The sequence below is a fragment of the Equus przewalskii genome, chromosome 19, assembly GCF_037783145.1.
Source record: "Equus przewalskii isolate Varuska chromosome 19, EquPr2, whole genome shotgun sequence".
Classification (NCBI taxonomy): Eukaryota; Metazoa; Chordata; class Mammalia; order Perissodactyla; family Equidae; genus Equus; species Equus przewalskii.
In genome coordinates this window covers 18,957,111-18,975,871 of record NC_091849.1, presented here as the reverse complement: position 1 = coordinate 18,975,871, position 18,761 = coordinate 18,957,111, and the positions used below count along the sequence as shown (strand labels likewise).

General features: G+C 42.3%; 1 protein-coding gene across 1 annotated transcript in view; it reads left to right on the top strand.

The window, feature by feature from the left end:
• The window catches only part of MBOAT1 (membrane bound O-acyltransferase domain containing 1), a 92,390-nt gene extending 80,518 nt beyond the window's left edge, over positions 1–11,872 (top strand). Inside the window, exons 10-13 of the mRNA XM_008528044.2 lie at positions 383–447; positions 2,501–2,633; positions 5,109–5,260; positions 10,655–11,872. Coding sequence (XP_008526266.2) covers positions 383–447; positions 2,501–2,633; positions 5,109–5,260; positions 10,655–10,781 — 477 coding nt within the window. The 3' untranslated portion in view covers positions 10,782–11,872. The remainder of the gene's footprint in view (positions 1–382; positions 448–2,500; positions 2,634–5,108; positions 5,261–10,654) is intronic.
• Positions 11,873–18,761: the final 6,889 nt, after the last annotated feature.

Sequence of the window (18,761 nt, the reverse complement as noted above, 5' to 3'; positions counted from 1 at the left end):
AAGGGCACGAAATTCACAGGATTAAACTTTTCCTGTGGCAAATCCCCTTTTAGATTATTTGGTCTTCAAATTCAGATGACTCAAATTTTTTTTTTAACCACAGTGGAAGGAAAACCCACAAAACAGTCCTTCAGTTTTCCTATAATTAGAAAATAAATTTTGAGAAAAATGGAGACTTTGCAAGTTAAGCTTTAGTGCAAAGTTAATCTTGTAAACACCAGAAAATTCTACTGCATACAATGGAACAGCTGATCTACTCTTGACGGAGTCGTCTCTATTGAAATAGCACATCTACTCTGCTGCCAGGGAAGTTCTGGAGAAGACTTTCCATTACTTGGGGTATTTTTAAAGCTAACGATAGGTGTTATTTTCCTCTTTCTAGACTGCCACAAGCTTCAAAATGTACTTAGAAAACTGGAATATTCAGACAGCTACTTGGCTAAAGCGGTAAGAAAAACAAAAACGACCTCATTACTCATGGCACTCGGATATGTTTAGATGGAAGCCGTCAGATGAACAGCAATCCTCTGCCCGTAGTAATGTCATCTGATGCTTTGTTTTGTATTAACATTTATGCCCTGTAAATGAAAAAGTAGAAATATAGTGATTTGAGAAGGTCACGATGTAGCATGTTTATTTTAATATATCAGACACTGGATGCTGCCATTCCTGTGTACCAGGCACCCGTTTAATCCTCAGAGCAATCCCATGAGATGGTGGTAGTTATTACCCCTGTTTTACAGATGAGGAAAGTGAGACTCAGAGAAGTTATGTCACTTGCCCAAAGTCACACAGCCAATGAATAATAGATAAGAGCCCAAACAGACTGTCTCCAGAGCCAGGCTCTTAACCTCTGTACTGCGCTGCCTCTTACCTAGCAGAAAGTCTGTCAGCATCAAATGACTGACAATCTCTATGCTCATCTCCAGCACTAAAGGCTTTATGATACCCCAGATGTTTATGCTTTTTAACTGTATTTTTGTTGATATTTCTCTGTCCTTTTGTTTCTCTACACAGTCCAAAATTAGAAACGTTGCTTATTATGGACTAATAATATGCTGTCCTTGAAGCAGCAGACTCTAGTGAATATTCCTATCATATGAGTGCAGGGAGAACATAAGAATATTAAGCTGTAGATTCTACTGTTTTTGATAAATAGCATTTTTCATAGGTCAAAACATTGGGGTAAAAGAAGAGACAAGTACAGTAATCTCTCCAAAGTAAGCTTGTGCAGTGTTGTCTGAAAATTGATCAAACATGCAGTTTTTGAAATTTTGCCCTTAATGTTGTTGCTATTAATTTTGCAAATAATTTTAGCGTAAACCTCTATTTCTGTATATTGAGTAATCTCAATGTACCAGGAGTCCTACTGTCTCCATTAGGAGTTTATATTCTGTGGTGACTGAACATACAGGATTGCACATAAAAAATGAAAAAAAGTATTTATTTAAAAAAATCATTTTAGAAAATGAAATATTTCATTCCTACAAAAAGATACAGAGGGGAAGAAAAAAATACCTATGCAAGCTACCCCCATTTCAAAAAGAAACATTGCAAATGCGGTCCCAGTCCTTTTTTTCTCTCCCCAAGTACATTCTGTTTCTTCCTTTGAAGAGGGAGCCATAATCCTTAGTTTGGGTTTAAATCAGTTACTTTGACAACCCATATGGTGCTGGATTGGTGTTAACTGTTTGAATTTCGAATTTATTCTTTAGCGGGGTCGTCTTATTTACTAAACCACGTAGTGGCTTCCTTACAGTGCCATTGGCAATTCATAGGCTGAATTTGGGAGAAAGCCCCCTATCGCTTTGTCTTAATAATCAACCAAGAAGCCAAAGATCTCCAGGGTATTTGTTGACAGTTTCTAAATCCTCACAATATCCTCACTCTTTAAGGCAAATGCATGGATTGAAATCTGATGGACACTGTGAGAACTGGAGAGGTCATATAACCAACACATAGATTTTGTGCTGGAGTCATTGCCAAGAGAGATGAAAAGTGTTGCAGCATTGATTAGTTAGATGGCATAGGGGCCAGGCTGGAAAGGTAAATTAATTTTGACTAAATGAAGATATCCATTTCTAAAGACCCTTATCCTGATTCCAAAACTTTTAGTGCCAAGGGCACTTATCCATAAGTATCCCTGGTAGATTAGGCCATTAGTGGAATAAGCTTCCACAAGGCAGGAGCTCGTGCTGGGTATAGAGTGACCACTCAGACTTTTATTAGGTATAGTATGATGGGGTCCAGATCATTTAGTTCTATGGAGGTTAAAAACTCATATTCATCTCCCCAAAGGATTGCCTATCTGGTAGTTTTCAAGAAAACTAGAGCTCAGGCTGCTTGGATTGCACTGCAAGTCCCTGAATGGGGTTAGGCAGGCATGCCATCAGTAATGGATCAAATGATTTCTGCATGGTCTGATCCAAAAAGATGCAGTGTAGCTAGACGTTTCTGGTATGTTTGACCTGTGGCTTGTTGCCCCTTCCTCTCTTCACAGAGTGTGCTATGAGCGGGTTCCATGGTACCCCACCATGCTAACCTTCATCCTGTCTGCCTTGTGGCACGGGGTCTACCCTGGATACTATTTTACCTTCTTAACTGGAACCCTTGTCACAATAGCAGCCAGAACGGTAAGCTTCCTTTGGTTGTAGGGTCTTTTCCTTAATAATCTGATGCCTTTGTGTTTGTTGTCTTTTAGTTCCCATCAGGAGTTGGGAAGGTGGGGGCGGGAGTGGTATTTTGAAAAATCAAACAAAAGTCTTCCCACTAGAGAAATACTTCAATATATGGGAACTTTGGGTCATAAAATGATTAGCCATTTTATTTTCTTAGTATTTACGGAGAGTGTTTGCAAAACAAAAGGAATTTTAGCACTAATGTTTAAGACCTTAAGAGATGAAGACATTTTTAGTCATTAGAGACGGTAAACAGTCTACTAATTACAGATGATGATGATTATTAATTAACGTAGGCTCCGTAGGACTTCATTTTGCTTATACTCCACTTACTTTCCCTTGTCATTATCCTAAGCCTAGAAATAATTCACAAAGTCTCTGAGCAGCCAGTAAAATTGCAGCCACAGGAACTGTGTTCTGTTAGAGATTGCTCTAACCTTTCATGCACGGTCTCAGGCCTGATCCAATTAATTTGTGTAAAATTCTTTGTGACTTTTATAAATTTGGTTCTCTAGGTTTTTGGGTAGCCTTCAGTTTGTCCTAGACTGTTTCTAGTATGTGCTGGTTATAGAGCAGGATAATAGAGGAATAATAAAATATGCCTGTCCTCAAAGAATGAGATGGACACATATGTAGGTAATTGCAATTCAAAGAGCTCTGTCAAACAGAATTTTGTATTTGATTTAATTGCAATCTTTGATAAGGATTGTGGCCTTCCTTATTCAGGTACCAAGAATTTTTAATGACATATGTCAAACTGTATTTTGGATGTGAACTTAGGAGCTCCAGCCTATGTGTTGACCCATTCCTTAATTCATCTATTCTGTGAATATTTTATAAGTCCTACTATGTGCCAGTCAGTGTTCTTGGTTCTGGGCTACCGCAGTGAACAAGACAAGGGTCCCTCCCCACGGAATTCCTATTTTGGTTAGATGAGTGTTTGTTGGAATATGTGTGTGAACAAGATGGATAATTGATTACTATTCATGCTGATTAGCACACTTTTAAAATATGGTATATATTGTACATATACATGTACATATGGTATATATTGTACATATTTGTGCATAGAAAACAGGGAAGACATTTTTCTTTTCTCCCATTCGTATACCTACTTGGATTATAAAAGAAAACTAAAGCACAGATGGCCAGGAAAAACTAAAACAAAGGCTAGAATTTTGTTTGTTAATATATTCAGAGTATTATTCCGTAAAATGTCTTTAGTCTGGTGATCTCAGCTGGTATAAAAACATTGATTTATGTAAAACCTTTCTTTTGGGTGGCCTGGAGACATTTTCTGTAGATGAGTCAGGTAGGGCGTGGAGAGGAGAGAGTTGAAAGGAACAGTATTCCCATTTTTTTCTGAAAGGAGAATGAACTTAAAGAGTCATGAATTGTCTTAGGCCCAGGGAGTCACCTAATAAATTCTCAATCGTGCTTCCAGATACTGCTCAGGCTCCCCCCAGTGGATGGACTTCTGGCCTCTGTCTTAAGGAACTCAGGGCCAAGGAGAGGAATCCTAGGCTTACCAGGCAGCCATGGTACCAGGCATGAGCCTTTCCTGCTTTGGGGCTCACCTACCTATAAGCCAGCCATTGTTCCAGCTCTGCCTTTGGTACTTGGATCTGGAAATTAGGTCTTTTTTGGAGGCAAATCTAGTTACATGTGTCAAAAGACTGATAAATAAGTGTATCCTTTGACCCAGCACATTCTATTTCAAAGAGCTGCCTCAGTTTCCTTTTCTGTAAAATGGGAATAATGATGCTTACATGATAGGCTTGTTGGGAGAATTAACAGAGATATATATAGAACATTAGCACAGACTTGGCACACAGTAAGCACTCAGTAAAGGGTAGCTGCTCTTATTATTATCAATAGTAATATTATTTTATTATTATTATTCAAAGGTAATAATTAGGAAACAATGCAGAGTTTTAGCTACAAGGTTTACGTATCACAGAATTGTTTACAATAGTGGAGGATGGGAGTCAAGCTAACTTTTCCAAATTAACTTAAAATTATATTGGAGATTAATATTTACCAACATGGAAAAAAATTCATGATTTAGGACTTATTCATAAATGAAAAAACAGGCTAAAAATATATTGATGCCATTGGAAATATAAATATGGATATATATGAATAGAAAAAGTCTTGGAAGGATATGTGCCAAGTTTATAAACAGTGCTTTTCTCTGGGAGATGTTAAAGAAAAAATTTTTTTGCTTAGTTGTTCTTTGAACAGTTTTCTACAGTGGACTTGTACTGTTTTTTCTTATAATAAGAAAACCCATAATGGTATTTTAGTTGAAAATAGGCTATTGAAATTCCAACCGTCTGAGTTCCGTGTTCTTGAGGTATACCACCTGCATGCATGGAGTAAAAGTCATTATTTTTCACCCTCCCCACCTTTGCCTTCTTTGGCTTGCAGATGAGGAACAACTACAGACATTACTTCCTTTCTTCAAAAGCCCTGAAGCTTGTTTATGATGTGGTCACCTGGGCTGTCACTCAGCTGGCTGTCTCTTACACGGTCGCGCCCTTTGTTATGTTGGCTGTTGAACCAACCATCAGTTTATACAAGTAAGTTTCCGTTGTTCTCCATGGCTGTTTAGTAAACTTGTCTGTTTTCTCTGTTTAATTTAGGAGTTGGTAAATTCAGTCAACTAGTACTAAGCATTTCTAAATATGGCTTCACTGTGAAAATGTCCATAGAAAGCTTTAGGAAGAAATGGCCATCCCAGAGATACCAAGGTACAAATAGTGATATAGATGAGCAAAGGTGACGGGAGGCCCTTCAGCCATTCCTGAGATAATTAAGGAATGCTTATGGGAGTGAGTTTGTAGAAGATGTACCTGGATTACAAACCCAGAGGGTGAATTTTGCTGCCCTTGCCTCTCTTTCCTGGGGCTATGTCATGTTGGAGAGCATGGGGCATTCTGAGAGCAGGACAGAAATGGGCGGGAGCTGGATGGGCTGACTTGAGTGGTCTCCAGGAGAGCTCTGTGCTCTCCTGAAATGGCAATGCTGGTGGGTGCATGTGGGGATTTCTGCTATGAGTTGCACATAGTAGAGGGGAGTACGCAGCATTTAGGGTGGAGGAGATGGCAAGAGGCCTTTCGAGAAAGGATGTCAGCCCCTTTTATTCAAACACCAGTGCTCCAGCTGAACTGCAAACCTATTCTTGCTTGCTTTTACTGTTTCACTCTTATGTCAAATAAGTCTTATTTCTCCGCTATTGCAAACTGGCTGCGTGACCTCTGGCAAGTTATTAACCTCTTTTACCTGTGTTTTCTCAACTGTAAAATGAGGGTAAGGATAAAATCCACCTCAAAGCACCTCTGTTAGGATTAAATGAGGCAAATGTGCAAAGGCCTCAGCTGGTGCCTGGTGTAGTGTCTATACTCAGTAAATGCCAACTTGTATTATTTAGTGGTTTGCACAGGCTTTTGTAGATTAATTTTGGAAATAGCTATCATCAAAAAAGTGACTTACAAATAAACAGTGCAAACACCCCTTATTTGTAAGTTGAGGATTCCCTATAGTTGATACACCGGTCAGGAATGATCAAAGAAACTTTGAATATTCAATGTAGATGCCAGTGTTTCGCAGGTCATAGGAAAAGAAGGTCAACACTCATCAGTAAAGTCTATTTCTATAATACCAGTTAGATCATAGGAGTTATGTCAGGATAACATGGGAGTTGAGCTGGTTTATTAATATATAAATTTTCCTAGACCAGGCATGCCAGTATAGAGGGAAGAGAATTATAATGTTCAGCAAAAAAAGCCCTCAGTTCAGCTGCTACAGAAATAGAAGCACTTCGGCTCTATATAAGAACATGGAACCTGAGCACCCCTTCGCTGGGCTCCCTCTTCTGAGAGGCACCCTCCCCCCAAAAAAACCCGCACCTCTGGCTGTCAGCTGGGTTTACCTCCCCCATGCCCAGCCTTAGGGCAGCCCCACTTGCTCACAGCTCCATTTCCCTTCCCCTTGTCTCAGTGCCCTCCAGCCAGCATTTGCCCTTCATTGTCTGCTACCCGCTAAAGCAGCTGTTACCCGCATGAGCTGTCTGCCTGGGCTGACCAAGTTGTTGGCTTAGGTGCTAATTGTTTTTTGTTAGTGCTGTAGTTGCAAAGTCTCATAGGTTTTGAGTTGTCTGCTTCTGACATGATCCCTACCCTCCCATAAGCCTTTGTATTTTAAGCACGTGATATTGCCAAATGAGAGATTTTTCAGGAAGATATGCATCATATTATAGCAGAAATGCCTGTATTCACCTGAGTACCATTTAATACCTGCAGTGTGCTGGGCGCTGTTCTAGAAGCTGGGGATAGAGTGGAGCAAAATATAGAAATCATTCTTGCTCCCATGGAAAGCACAGTCTTCATGGAAGAGACAGGCAATAATTGGCAAATTTATAAACACACACTGAAATCGTACTCTGAGTCAATGGTCCAAAGATTTAAGGGAGCATGTAACAGGGATCAGACTCAGACTGGGCATCGAGGGTGGCTTTTGGGAGGTAGTGGCGTTTGAGTTAAGTCCTGGAGGCTGCATAGTGGGAGTGAAGCAGGCACAACGTGTGTGAGGGTGGTGGGCAGGTTGAGCACTGTGGGCTGTGCTCCAGACACAGGGAACAGCATAGAAAAGCCCCCTCATGACAGGAGGAAACTTTGTGCACTGAAGACCCGAGAAACATGAGTATGGGCAGAACATAGAATTAGGGTAGAAAGTGGTGAGCTGAAAAGAGAGAGTTGTTAGGTTTTGGTTTCCCTGTTTATCATTTGAGGATATGGAGGCTCAGAGATGGTGAGTAAATTAATAAAACTCACACAGCAAGTAAGTGCTAGACCTGAGTTTTAGACTCACAGTTCCTTTAACAGCAAGATCAATAGTACATTTACTAAAAATTTCTTTAGGAGAAGCAATTTGGGAAGAAAATGAACTCTTGGGGATCATAACTAAGCAATGATTTGTTTGGGATGACATGCTTTAACCAACTAAAGCATGCTACTGCTACACGTAGGCAGGGGTTCCAGGGGAAGAATCAAATAGTTACCAATCCAGATCATGCTTAAGTAGATTTCTTTCCAAAAACAATCTAGAATATTAAAACAAAAACACCTTTGTTTAGGGTGAAAGTGACATTTCTGTCAATTTTGTCAATGTCAGATGATTCAACCTAATGTGTTATGTCGTTATCAAAGTTGCTTTATATATGTAATTTAAATTCCTTATCTAGATCAGCTGTGTCCAAGAGATGTTTCTACAGTTATGGAAATGCCATCCCATGTGTGAGCCACCAGTACATGTGGCCATTGAGCATTTGAAACCTTGCTAGCGTGACTGAGGAACAGAAATTTCAATTTTATCTAATTTTAATTAATTTGAATGTTGGCAGCCACCTATTGCCAATGACTATCATAGATTGCATCTCAAAAAACAGTGTTTTCAGAATCTTTTAAGAGAATTACAGAATCTGGTAAAAGAAATTAAAATTGAATGGTGTTTTAGTGGAGGTGGGTCTGGTTGTATTCCAGATCTGTTCCTCACATGGGGCTAATTTCAGTCACTGGCAGTGAATGACAGTTGTATGCAAATCCATTTCTCAGTATAGTCTTCCCTGCTTAACATTTGCATTTCAGATGTGCTTCATTTTTATGTCTACTGTTTTCAATCTATAGTGACTTCAAATTTCAGCTTTGAATTTCTCAGTCTAATTTTTCCTTAAGTGGTAAAGGAGCCCCAAGTGAACACGTAAACGTTATGAAAGAACCTGTCTTAGTCAGCTCGCGTTGCTATGACTGAATACTATCAACTGGGTAGTCGATATTTATTTCTCACAGTGGTGGAGGCTGGGAAGTCCAAGCTGGTAGCAGATTTGGTTTCTGGTGAGAGCTCTCTTTCTGGCTTCAGAAGGCTGTCTTCTCACTGTGTCCTCACATGGCAGAGAGAGAGAGAGACAGACAGAGAGAGTGAGAAACATGGAGGGGGACAGGAAGAGAGAGACAGAGAGATGGGAGGAGAGAGCGATGGGGAGAGAGATGAGGAGGAGAGAGAGAGAGACACAGACAGGAAAAGTGACAGTGAGACTGAGAGAGAGAAGAAGAGAGAGAGAGAGAGAGGAGAGGGAGAGAGAGAGAGAGACAGAGCTCGTGCACTCTGATTTCTCTTTCTCAATAGGCACTAATCCTATCATGGGGGCCCTACTCTCATAGCCTCATGTAAACCAATTACCTCCCAAAGGCTGCTCCTCCAAATACCATCACATTGGGAGTTAGGGCTTCATCAGATCGACTGGGTTGGGGGACACACATTCAGTCCAGAGCAGAACCTTTCTATGAAATCATTTTGAAAAGCAAACCCTCATACATTAATTTGTCTTTAACTAGATAACACTTTCTTAAACTCAATGTGTAAGAATGTTAGAACTGGTGTAGAAATTTGTGTAGGTAGCAGACTCCTTGAGAGTGGGAACTATGCCTGATTCATCTGTGTATCTGGAGTACTTAGTCCAGTCCTAGCATGCCCAATCATTGTTAGTTGAGTTTTTCCATAATAAAAAGATCAAATATTCCTTAAAATTTTAGAGAAATATAGAATGTCAGAATAAGTTACTAAACCTCCCTAGGGGACTGAAATTTTTTTCCTTGGCTTTTTCAAAATATTTTGTTTTCATCTAGCATAATTACTCCAGTGTAGACTTGGCCACGTACGAAGGAGGAAAGCAAAATGGTGCAAGAACAAAGTATATTTTAGATAAGCAGACTTTGAATGCTGGACTTGCCTGTGGCTGGGGTACGCCTGCAAAATCCCAGTTTACGCCTGTTGCGCCAGCGTGTTTGTGGAGTTCTTTTTCACTCTCAGTAATGTCCTGGTTTGGACAGTACATTCGATGGCCACTTGCCTGTGGCTCTTCACCCCTCTGCTGGTTAAAGTACCATTACTCCTGTGCTGGTCCTGTTTTCCATTCCTGAGAAAAGGGGGAGGGGCTTTGCCTTTCTGTGGATCCCAGTTTAAAGCTTTGTACATTCTAAGCAGTAAATGCTTATTGAAAGAATAAATGAGTGAAGCTCTGCTTCTGTTAGAGCTCTGGACTATTCTGTAGACATTTTCCAGGAGGCATTCCTCTTGCTAAAGGGTGGGCAAGTTTAGGGGATGTGTGAGTTACCTGCTTCTAAGGTAGCTGATCGTATGATCACAGAAGCTGGGGAATGATCCGTAAACCAACTGTGGGTTTTTTCCCCCGCTTTTAACATTATTTTTCTTCATCTTCAAAAAGGACTGGAGAAAATATAAGTTCAACTTTTCCAAATGGTTATAGAACAGTTGTACAAATGCCAGCTCTTTTTAATTACTTGCACTTATTGATATACTCAGTATTTATTGAGAGTCTGCGTTGTACCCAATGTGCTGAATGCCACAGTTAGGCAATAAAAGGCCACAGACCTCAAAAGCAAAGCTTGTTTTTTATCAGTTTGGATGAAAGTTATTTTCAGAGGTATGGAGTAGGTTTTGAAAATCTGGATTCTTCTGGCTCCTAATACACACAAGAAGAACTCCTTACACTGAGCAGAGCATATTGGTTGCATTTGTGTTTAGGGAACAGAGTATAGGGTTTGAATTGGATCCTGGGCATTCTGACACTTTGAATATTGGGGGTTTCGGGCTGTTGTGGGGTTAATTCTCTCAGTCTGCATATAATGTCAGTGAGACAAATACTACACGCCTATCTGCAGACAGCTGGTTGGTTTGCCGTGGCCAGTTTTGTGGTTTTGGTCCATCCCTGGCCCACTCACCCAGCAAAGTTGTTCCCTGTGCAGTGGATCGAGGCAAGCCTGAGTACAAACGCGTCCACTCCTGCCGAAAGCACTGCCTTCACTCGCCAGACTGCAGATGGTGCGGTCATGTTCGTGGGATGGTTCCCATTTGTATCCTTGTTTGAAATACTTTTTGTCTGTTTTTCTTCCTAGGTCCATGTACTTTTATTTACATATCATAAGTCTCCTGATAATATTATTTCTGCCAATCAAACCACAAGCTCATATTCAGAAGCAGCCACAGACTCTGAACTCTGTTAATGAGAAAAAAAAAGATTAATACCTCCAAGAAAAGCTGAACGAGGGGAACTGCAAAACGTTGGAAAGATGAAATGAAAAGGCTCAAGGTTCTCCAGTGACTTAGAGGCAACGTGGACATGCATCTTTTTTTGTTTTTTAAGTGCAGGGAATATTTTTATAAAGCCTTTTTGTACCAGTAAATCAGCCATGTCCAGTTGATTTAATATTTTATAGGACACTTAAGTGGTGTGGAGAATGTAGCAGAGCTGCAGAGACAGTCCGTCCTGCGCTGCTGGGTCCGTGTTTTTCTGGCATGATTTCCAGCCACTGAAATCTGGATGTTGGAACCCAGGCTCCGGAAGTTAGAAGGTGAAGCTGAGATGACTTGTCTTCCAGAACATACCCAGAAATGGTTGTTCCTCCAGAAGCCCCAAATCCTTTGACTTGCGACATTGCTGTTTTCGAATAACTACACTCAGAAGACCGTGGAGTGAGGTTTTCAGGGTACCGAAGACTCTACGAGCCAGGAGGACCAACCGTGAACACTTGAACGGACTGGAAGGCAGACAGGCCCTAAAGTAGGCTGCGTTATTTTCCCGGGATGTAACTCTCCCCTTTTTTCTTCTGAACTGAGCCAAAATTGGAAATAAGAAAGTCTCCTGTCCCCACACCAGGAATCTAGGTGGGGCCACTGCTTCCAAATGTCTTCCACTTCACACGCGCCTTCTGCTGGGAAAACACGCAAGTGTTACCCCATCACAGGCAGCGAAATGTCTTTTAAAGAAATAATTTTTTAAAAAAGTAATTTAAAGTTAAATTGAAGTTTATGAAAAGCAGCAGCTATTTCTCTTTTCTCCCCCATTACACAGAGGTGTTCACAATCATGATGTACACACGGGCTGGTTTTCATTTTCCCGATTTCATAGCTGATTAAATCTGACTTGTTTTAGTTGACTCATCATATTGGAAAGCAGAAATTGAAAGATGGTTTACTTTTCAATCTTTGTTATGAATGTGCTGTGGCTCCTTCTGGGGACTTCTATTGAGTAGGATTCTCTGTGGGGAAGGGAAATGTGGCATTAACTATTGTGGAAAATAATAATAATGATAATAATAAAATATATCCTATAATGGTGTGCCCGCTATCAAATGCCTTGGGAAGAGAGAATTTTTTCAAATCAGATGGTAAAAGAATTAGTTTCTTAATGAATGAATACTGTGTTTGTATATAAAGCAAATATTTCTGAACAGAAGAATTGCTTTTTTTTTGTGCCAGTAGAGACTTGCCATTTTGAAGCACCTGTGTGTTTTTGTGTGTGTTTTAACAAACGTGCACAAGCTTAAGGTTTTACTTGTTGGAAATTGGAGCATTATAACATGTTCAGTTTGTCCTCTATGCAAGGGACTCAGACGGTTTGGTTTTGGGTTGGATTTCTAGCCTTTATTCTCAACTTTTCAGGCAGGACTTAATCCCCTTTTACAGATGAAGAAACAGGATCAGGAGATGTTTGCCAACTGCCCCATGGTCACAGTTCTTGGTAAAGCAGAGATCTGAATCCACGGCAGTTCCAAGAAAGCCGTTGGCCATGCGTCTTTCCATGAGGTGTCCTGGTGGTGCCTTTCTTAGGAAGTGAAGTGTGAAATGATGTGCTTGTCCCATAAACTGGTGCTGGGCAGAGAACTAGAACCTGAACTCTGGTTCTTAAGTGAGATAATGGAAGTTAGGACATAGCACATTTGAGACAGTGTATGAGGTTCACCCCAACTTAACCAGGATATCTTGAGGCAACCTATTTTGCTGTCCCAGGAGGAATATTAGATAGTGGGGAGAAGGGAGGGGATGTAGGTGCCTGAAACCTGTCAGAGTCTGTCTCCAACGGAATATTTTGAGGTGTAAGATCAAAAACAATGCACATCTTGCATACCAGCAAAAATGCTATATATCACCAGTGCATGAAGTGTGTGGAATAATCCATATTACAATGCAATCTTTGAATTTGCAATATGATTTATGGCCGTGTTTCACTGTGTTGCAGTATCTTTAGTTCTGAGAGAACTTCAGTAGCGAGAGGAGAGGTGATCACTAGGGTGACCAGCAGTCTTGCTTTGCTAGAGACTCTGATGACCCCTCAACTTCTGGGCAAACTGGGACCACTGGTCCCCCTAGTGACGGCCCAGAATCAATGACTCGTCATGGAATGGAGTGGAAGTCAAGCCCCTGGAATCTGGGCTTTGTAGATGCCATATGTCAGGCAGTGCTGGGTCCTTGGGCACATTTTTCTTCTTGTGAGGCTTTTTTTCAGTACTAAAAGGAGAACACTTAGAAGACTGACTGGTACCTTTTTTCCCCTGAGAACTATTTACCCATAGAAAAAAATTTCAATGTAGGGCCAAAGTTTAGACAGAAGGTTGGGACTGTTTCTATTGCTTTCGAGTTCCAAGTTGTCCTAAATATAATATGCATTTAATAATTATGTATTGGGTTGATCAGCTTTCAGTTTAAAATAAATACATTTATGGTTTTGTTTTTGAAAAGGCCAAATCTAAAATAGTCTATTTTAGTGCTTTGTATATTTTAGTTGTGGGTCCTTCTAGTTGTGGCATGTGGGACGCTGCCTCAGCATGGCCTGACGAGCGGTGCCGTGTCCGCGCCCAAGATCCAAACCAGTGAAACCCTGGGCCACTGAAGCGGAGCGCATGAACTTAACCACTCAGCTGTGGGGCCGGCTCCTCTTTCACTTTTTAAGGTAACTGTAAGGAACCGGAACATTATTCAGTAGTTGCAAAAAGCAATAAATAATTCAGTCTGAGATTTTGACTGACTAGTGGAGAAAAAGGCTGAAACTGGGAGGAAAAAAGGGGAGTTTGTGGGTGGTCACCAGAGCTGGGGTGGGTGTGCCCTCCGTTACTGTGCGGGCTCTGGGCGGGGAGCTGATGGCCTTGCTGGGCAGTTCTTCTCCCAGGCTGCACAGTAGACCACCTAGGACGTGTTTTAAAAAGTGATCGATGCCCACCCCCTCGAGGGAACACATCTTGTTTCTCTTGTCTCCAGCTCTTGGCATAGTGCCTGGCATATAATGAAGATTCAGTGTGTGTTGAATGAATGAAGGATTGAATGAATTAATTCAATGTGTTGTTCCACCTGACAGTTTTGATGGAGTCGCTTTTGCACTGGGAAACATCTTTTCTGCTTTTCAGAATTAGTTCTTGAAATAAAGGCTCGTGTTTTCAAGGGATTTTGAAAGCATGTTATGTGAAATAACCACTCATGCAGTCAGTTTACATAGGCTGAAAGTCCCTGGTCTGTCCATCCATTAATTAATGCATTCACTTATTTATCAAATGTTGTCATGTCTAGTATGGGCCTGGTGCTGTGTTAGGTACTGCAGGTAAAAGATGCTGAAGATGCATTCTCTGCCTTTGAGGAGCTTGCAGTGCGACCAGAAAGACACGGTCCAGAGCGTGTGCTGTGGGAGCGCCCAGGAGAAGCCCAGCATTCAGAATTATACCATATCTTTGTTTTCCTGTAAGTTTGGAGCCACCTTATTTCACGGTGCCTGAAGGTTCCCCAGGACAGCAACATCACTGCTTTCCAGCCTCATGTCCAGGATCTATGTCTGGTCCTTTAGAGTTAAACTTGCCCTTGTCCTGAAATTGGATGTTGACCGTGCAACATTATCAGCACCAGTTAACGTAGTAGCCACCCAAAGGAACAGGCCGTACTTCTAAAAGGTTGCCCATAGAGGTAGTGGGGTGGCTAGTCCTCCTCTGGAAGAATCTTTAGTGCAGGTTCTAGGTTCATTGAATGACTTCATGAGGCCTAGGAGGAAAAGTATTTGCAGAGAGAAGGCGCATCCCATGTGAGCTTTGTCTAACTCCCTAAACTATGTAAGGCTACCTACCAGAGGTTAAGACGACCAAAACTCAGTTCTTAACAGTTCCTGTCACATGCATTACCTAACACAGTTCCATGAGTTTGGTATTTTTATCCTCTTTTTGCAAGTGTAGAAGCCAAAGCTCAGAGACTTTAACTAACTTGTCCAAGGCCACCCAGCTAGTTAGTGGAGGAGCTGGGGTTTGAATCCTGGTCTGGCTAACTCCAAAATCCATCTCACCCCCCAGTGCAGAAGCACTTTTGTTTTCAGAGAGAGAAAATTTTAAAGCTGAAAGTAACACTACAGCTCACCTGGTCCAGTGGATTCCAAATGCACACTGGTGGCCCTGTCACTTGGGGAGCTTATGAAATATGCAGGGAGTAGGGAAATAGATTTGCTGTTGAGAAGAAAATGCTGGCCGCTGCTACTTCCATCTTCTAAGGGGAGCAGCAGAATTCCTATCAATGGAGGGTAGGGTAACCCTGCTGTTACTCTCTGCTGCTTGGGGAAGGAGTAAACCGGCGAGATGGGAGCCAAGCTAAATCCATTTGATTCTGTTCACTAGAAGGTATTTTGAAGCTTCTGTCAGTGCTTGTGCTCCTAGGAGACCTTTTGTTTAACATGATCCCTAGCGCATTGTGAAATATGCGAAAGTTGGCCTAGACTTTCAGTCCTTGATGTGTGTTGTGGGGAGCCACTTGGTTTGCTGGAGAAATGAACAGAACTTGGGAGGAATTAGGCATACACTGCTCCAGAGCAGAAGAATGAGACAGCAGAAATTTGGGGCCGGAGGAGAAGGGGAATTCCCAGTGGGTGGACTGGTTAGGGTGACCTTTAAGTGTAGGAAAGTGTAGAATAGCTGGGCTGTTATGGAATCTTCCTCTCTTACCGTCATAGCTAGAGGTTTTTTTTGGTGAGGAAGATTGGCCCTGAGCTAACATCTGTTGCCAATCTTCCTCTTTTTGCTTGAGGAATATTGTTGCTGAGCTAACGTCTGTGCCAATCTTCCTCTATGTTATGTGGGATGCCTCCACAGCGTGGCTTGACAAGAGCAGTGCTAGGTCCGGACCTGGGATCTGAACCTGTGAATCCTGGGCCACCAAAGCAGAGCACAAAAACTTAACCACTACATCACCGGGCCAGCCCTGAAGATGCTTTTAATCTTAAAGGTTGGTCTTGGTTCCAGTTTGGGCTGCCATTGGGAGGAGAAAAGAGAACAGACTAAGACAGAGAATAGAGTAGATGCTAGAGATTAGAGCAAGATATGCCCAGGAGTTATGTAAGCCCCCTGTGAGAATCCCCCAAAATACTGGCCAATATATGGGCCATTGGGTTGGGGGTGGTACTATGCTATGAATGAATTCAAATTCATTAACTGAATTTTTAAGTACAAGGATATCTTATAAAGTGAGAGACCCTGGGGATACGCTGGTAACAGACACCTTAGCAGATACTTGGTTACAGACTCACTCCAGTGTCCCATCCCCAGATAATTTGATTCAGCTGGTCTGGAGTTTTGCCTAGGAATCAGTATTCTTAACTTGCTTCCTACATAATTCTGATGTGCAGCCAGGTTTGGGAACTACAGGCTCAATCTAGTTTTTTTTACATCTGGGGAAACTGAGGCCCCGGGAGTTGAGTGACTTGCCCAAGGAATCACAAAGCTCTTCTGGAGCAGAGTTGAGGGAAGAAGCAAATTCTCTTGACCAAGCACAGTGTACTTCTCACTAATACACACGCTTCTTCCCTTCTAACAAACACCCAGCAGAATGCACTTCATGGGGACAAATGGGACAAGAGGAGCCCTCCAAATTTTCTGGAATCAGCATGCCCCTCTAAGGCCGGAGGATTAGGGTACAGGTGAGTGTTTGGGTGTGTTTCAGCAGACCTGGACATCCTCATGCCCTGGGTACCAGTTGGCCTTCACGTGCCACAACATAATGTCAGCTCCTAGGCCGCCTCCCAATTTTTCCAGAACTGCTGATCCAAACTGTCGGGGCAGATGGGGAGCTCTTTTCTGGACACTGCAGCACTTTTCTCTATGCCTTTCTGGATCCACATAGCCCTGAGGATCAAATGGCCCCTTTTGTTCTCAAAGAAAATTCATACAGAATAAGCACTTTTGAGATTAAAATATACACAGTCTAAGCAGTTGCCAGCTACAATGGTCCATTCATTCCGGGCCTTCTTTCTGTCCATTGTCTTGTGTTTCACAGGCGAAATGACCTTTCAGCATTTCCAGCTGCAGCCCCGGGTGGCAACCGTCTCTGTGTGCACTGGCCTGGAAAAGCCCAGATGCTGGAACAAGTTTGCTGCCTGGTCACCAGCCCCTCTCCCTCCAGTGCTTCTCTAAGCTGCTGCCAGAGAAGCTTCCTGGACAGCACATCAGGCCAGTCCTCTTCATAAAAACTTCTGTTGGCTCCTGCTGTCTATAGTGTGAAACCCACCGCCTTCCCTTCAGACCCCAACCCGCCTGGTTCCCGCCCCTCCATCAGGCCACGCAGCTGCCCCACTCAGAGCCCCAGCCCCAGCAGCCTGGGGGGGTCTGTGACACGGTGTCTTTGTACCCTTCATTACCTCTGCCTGAAATACCTGCCTTTTTTGAGCAGGCACTTCCCAAAGCAAAAAAGGCCTTTCTGGCAGAGAAAAATTGAATGTACAAGGTGCTGCTTTCACTGTGGCATCTTTCTTCACTCGCCTCTGGATTCTTCTCATAGATCCCCAATAATACCCGTGTAGTGAGTGATTTGATTTGTCTCTCCTCAACCAGACCTCCAGCAGCCTGACAACTATAAGTTTTGTTTATCTTCATATCTTTATATAAGGCCCTGACTCAAGGGGGTACTGGAGTCAATACTGGTTGAACTAATGAGTGAATAAATGAACTCCACTCTGGCGGGATTATTTCTCTCGGGTGAGGGGGAGACAGCATCTTGGTGAGGCAGGTTGCGTTTGGGGTTCTGGCCGCTGCATCTATAAACGGCCCTGGTAATGACTAAGGCTCCATGTTTCCTCGCTTTTAGCGTCCAGGCTTTCCCTTGAATATGTGCTGGATCAAGCTCTTCTGGCCATTGGGGTTCGGGTGGGGTAAGATGAGCAGGCTGGAACTAAATTCCTGGGGGTTATCCGCTCACTGGACTCCATATTCTTGGGACCCTCATCTTTTACAATTTTTGGTAGTTGTACAAGTTTTGGTAGCTCTGTTGTCTGCATAACCAAGGCTTTATTTATCTGTCTCCTACTGATGGACTTCGTATTCATCTGCTCAGGCTGCCATAACAAAATACCACAGGCTGGGGGCTTAAACGGCAGAAAGCTACTGTCTCACAGTCTGGAGGCCGAAAGTCTGAGATCAAGGTGTTGGCAGGGTTGGCATCCTCTGAGGCCTCTCTCCTTGGCTTGTAGATGGCAGTCTTCTCCCTCTTTCTTCACATGGTCTTCCCTATGTGTGTCCCTGTGTTGCAACGTCTTCTTATAAGGACACCAGTCATATTGGATTAGAGCCCAACCCAATAACTTCATTTTAATTTAATTACTGCTTTCAAGGCCCCGTTTCCCAATACAGTCACATTCTGAGGTACTAGGGGCTAGGACTTCAAAGTAAGAATTTGGTGGGCACACAGTTCAGCCCATAACAGCCCTTTAGGTTGTTCTCATTGTTTCTGTGTTACATAATGCATCCTTTTGTATTTCTCTGTGGACACATAGGGTGATAAGGTAGATGTGAGGAAGTGGAATTGCGGGATCTCAATATAAAGAAATGGACTTTCAGCTTGCCGAGGTGTTACTGTTCTCCAAAGGGTTGTAGGAACCTTCTCCTTGCCTTGCAACGTCTAACACTTCTCCCTTGTCCACATTCTCATCAGTACTTGGTATCACCAGACTTTTGCTTTTTGCCAATCTGATCAATGTAAAAAATATAGAGAGAAAAATAATTCTCCCTCCTAGGTCTGTCCTTAGCTCTCTTGTTTCATTCCCTGGAGGCAGCCACTGCTATCTCCTTTGTATACAGCCTTTCAGAGAAATTCTGTCCCCTGCATCTTTTCAGAAATATCATAAGCAAATATCCATGATATCACAGAAACTTCCTAAAAGTTGTTTTTTTTGAGGAAGATTAGCCCTGAGCTAACTGTTGCCAATCCTCC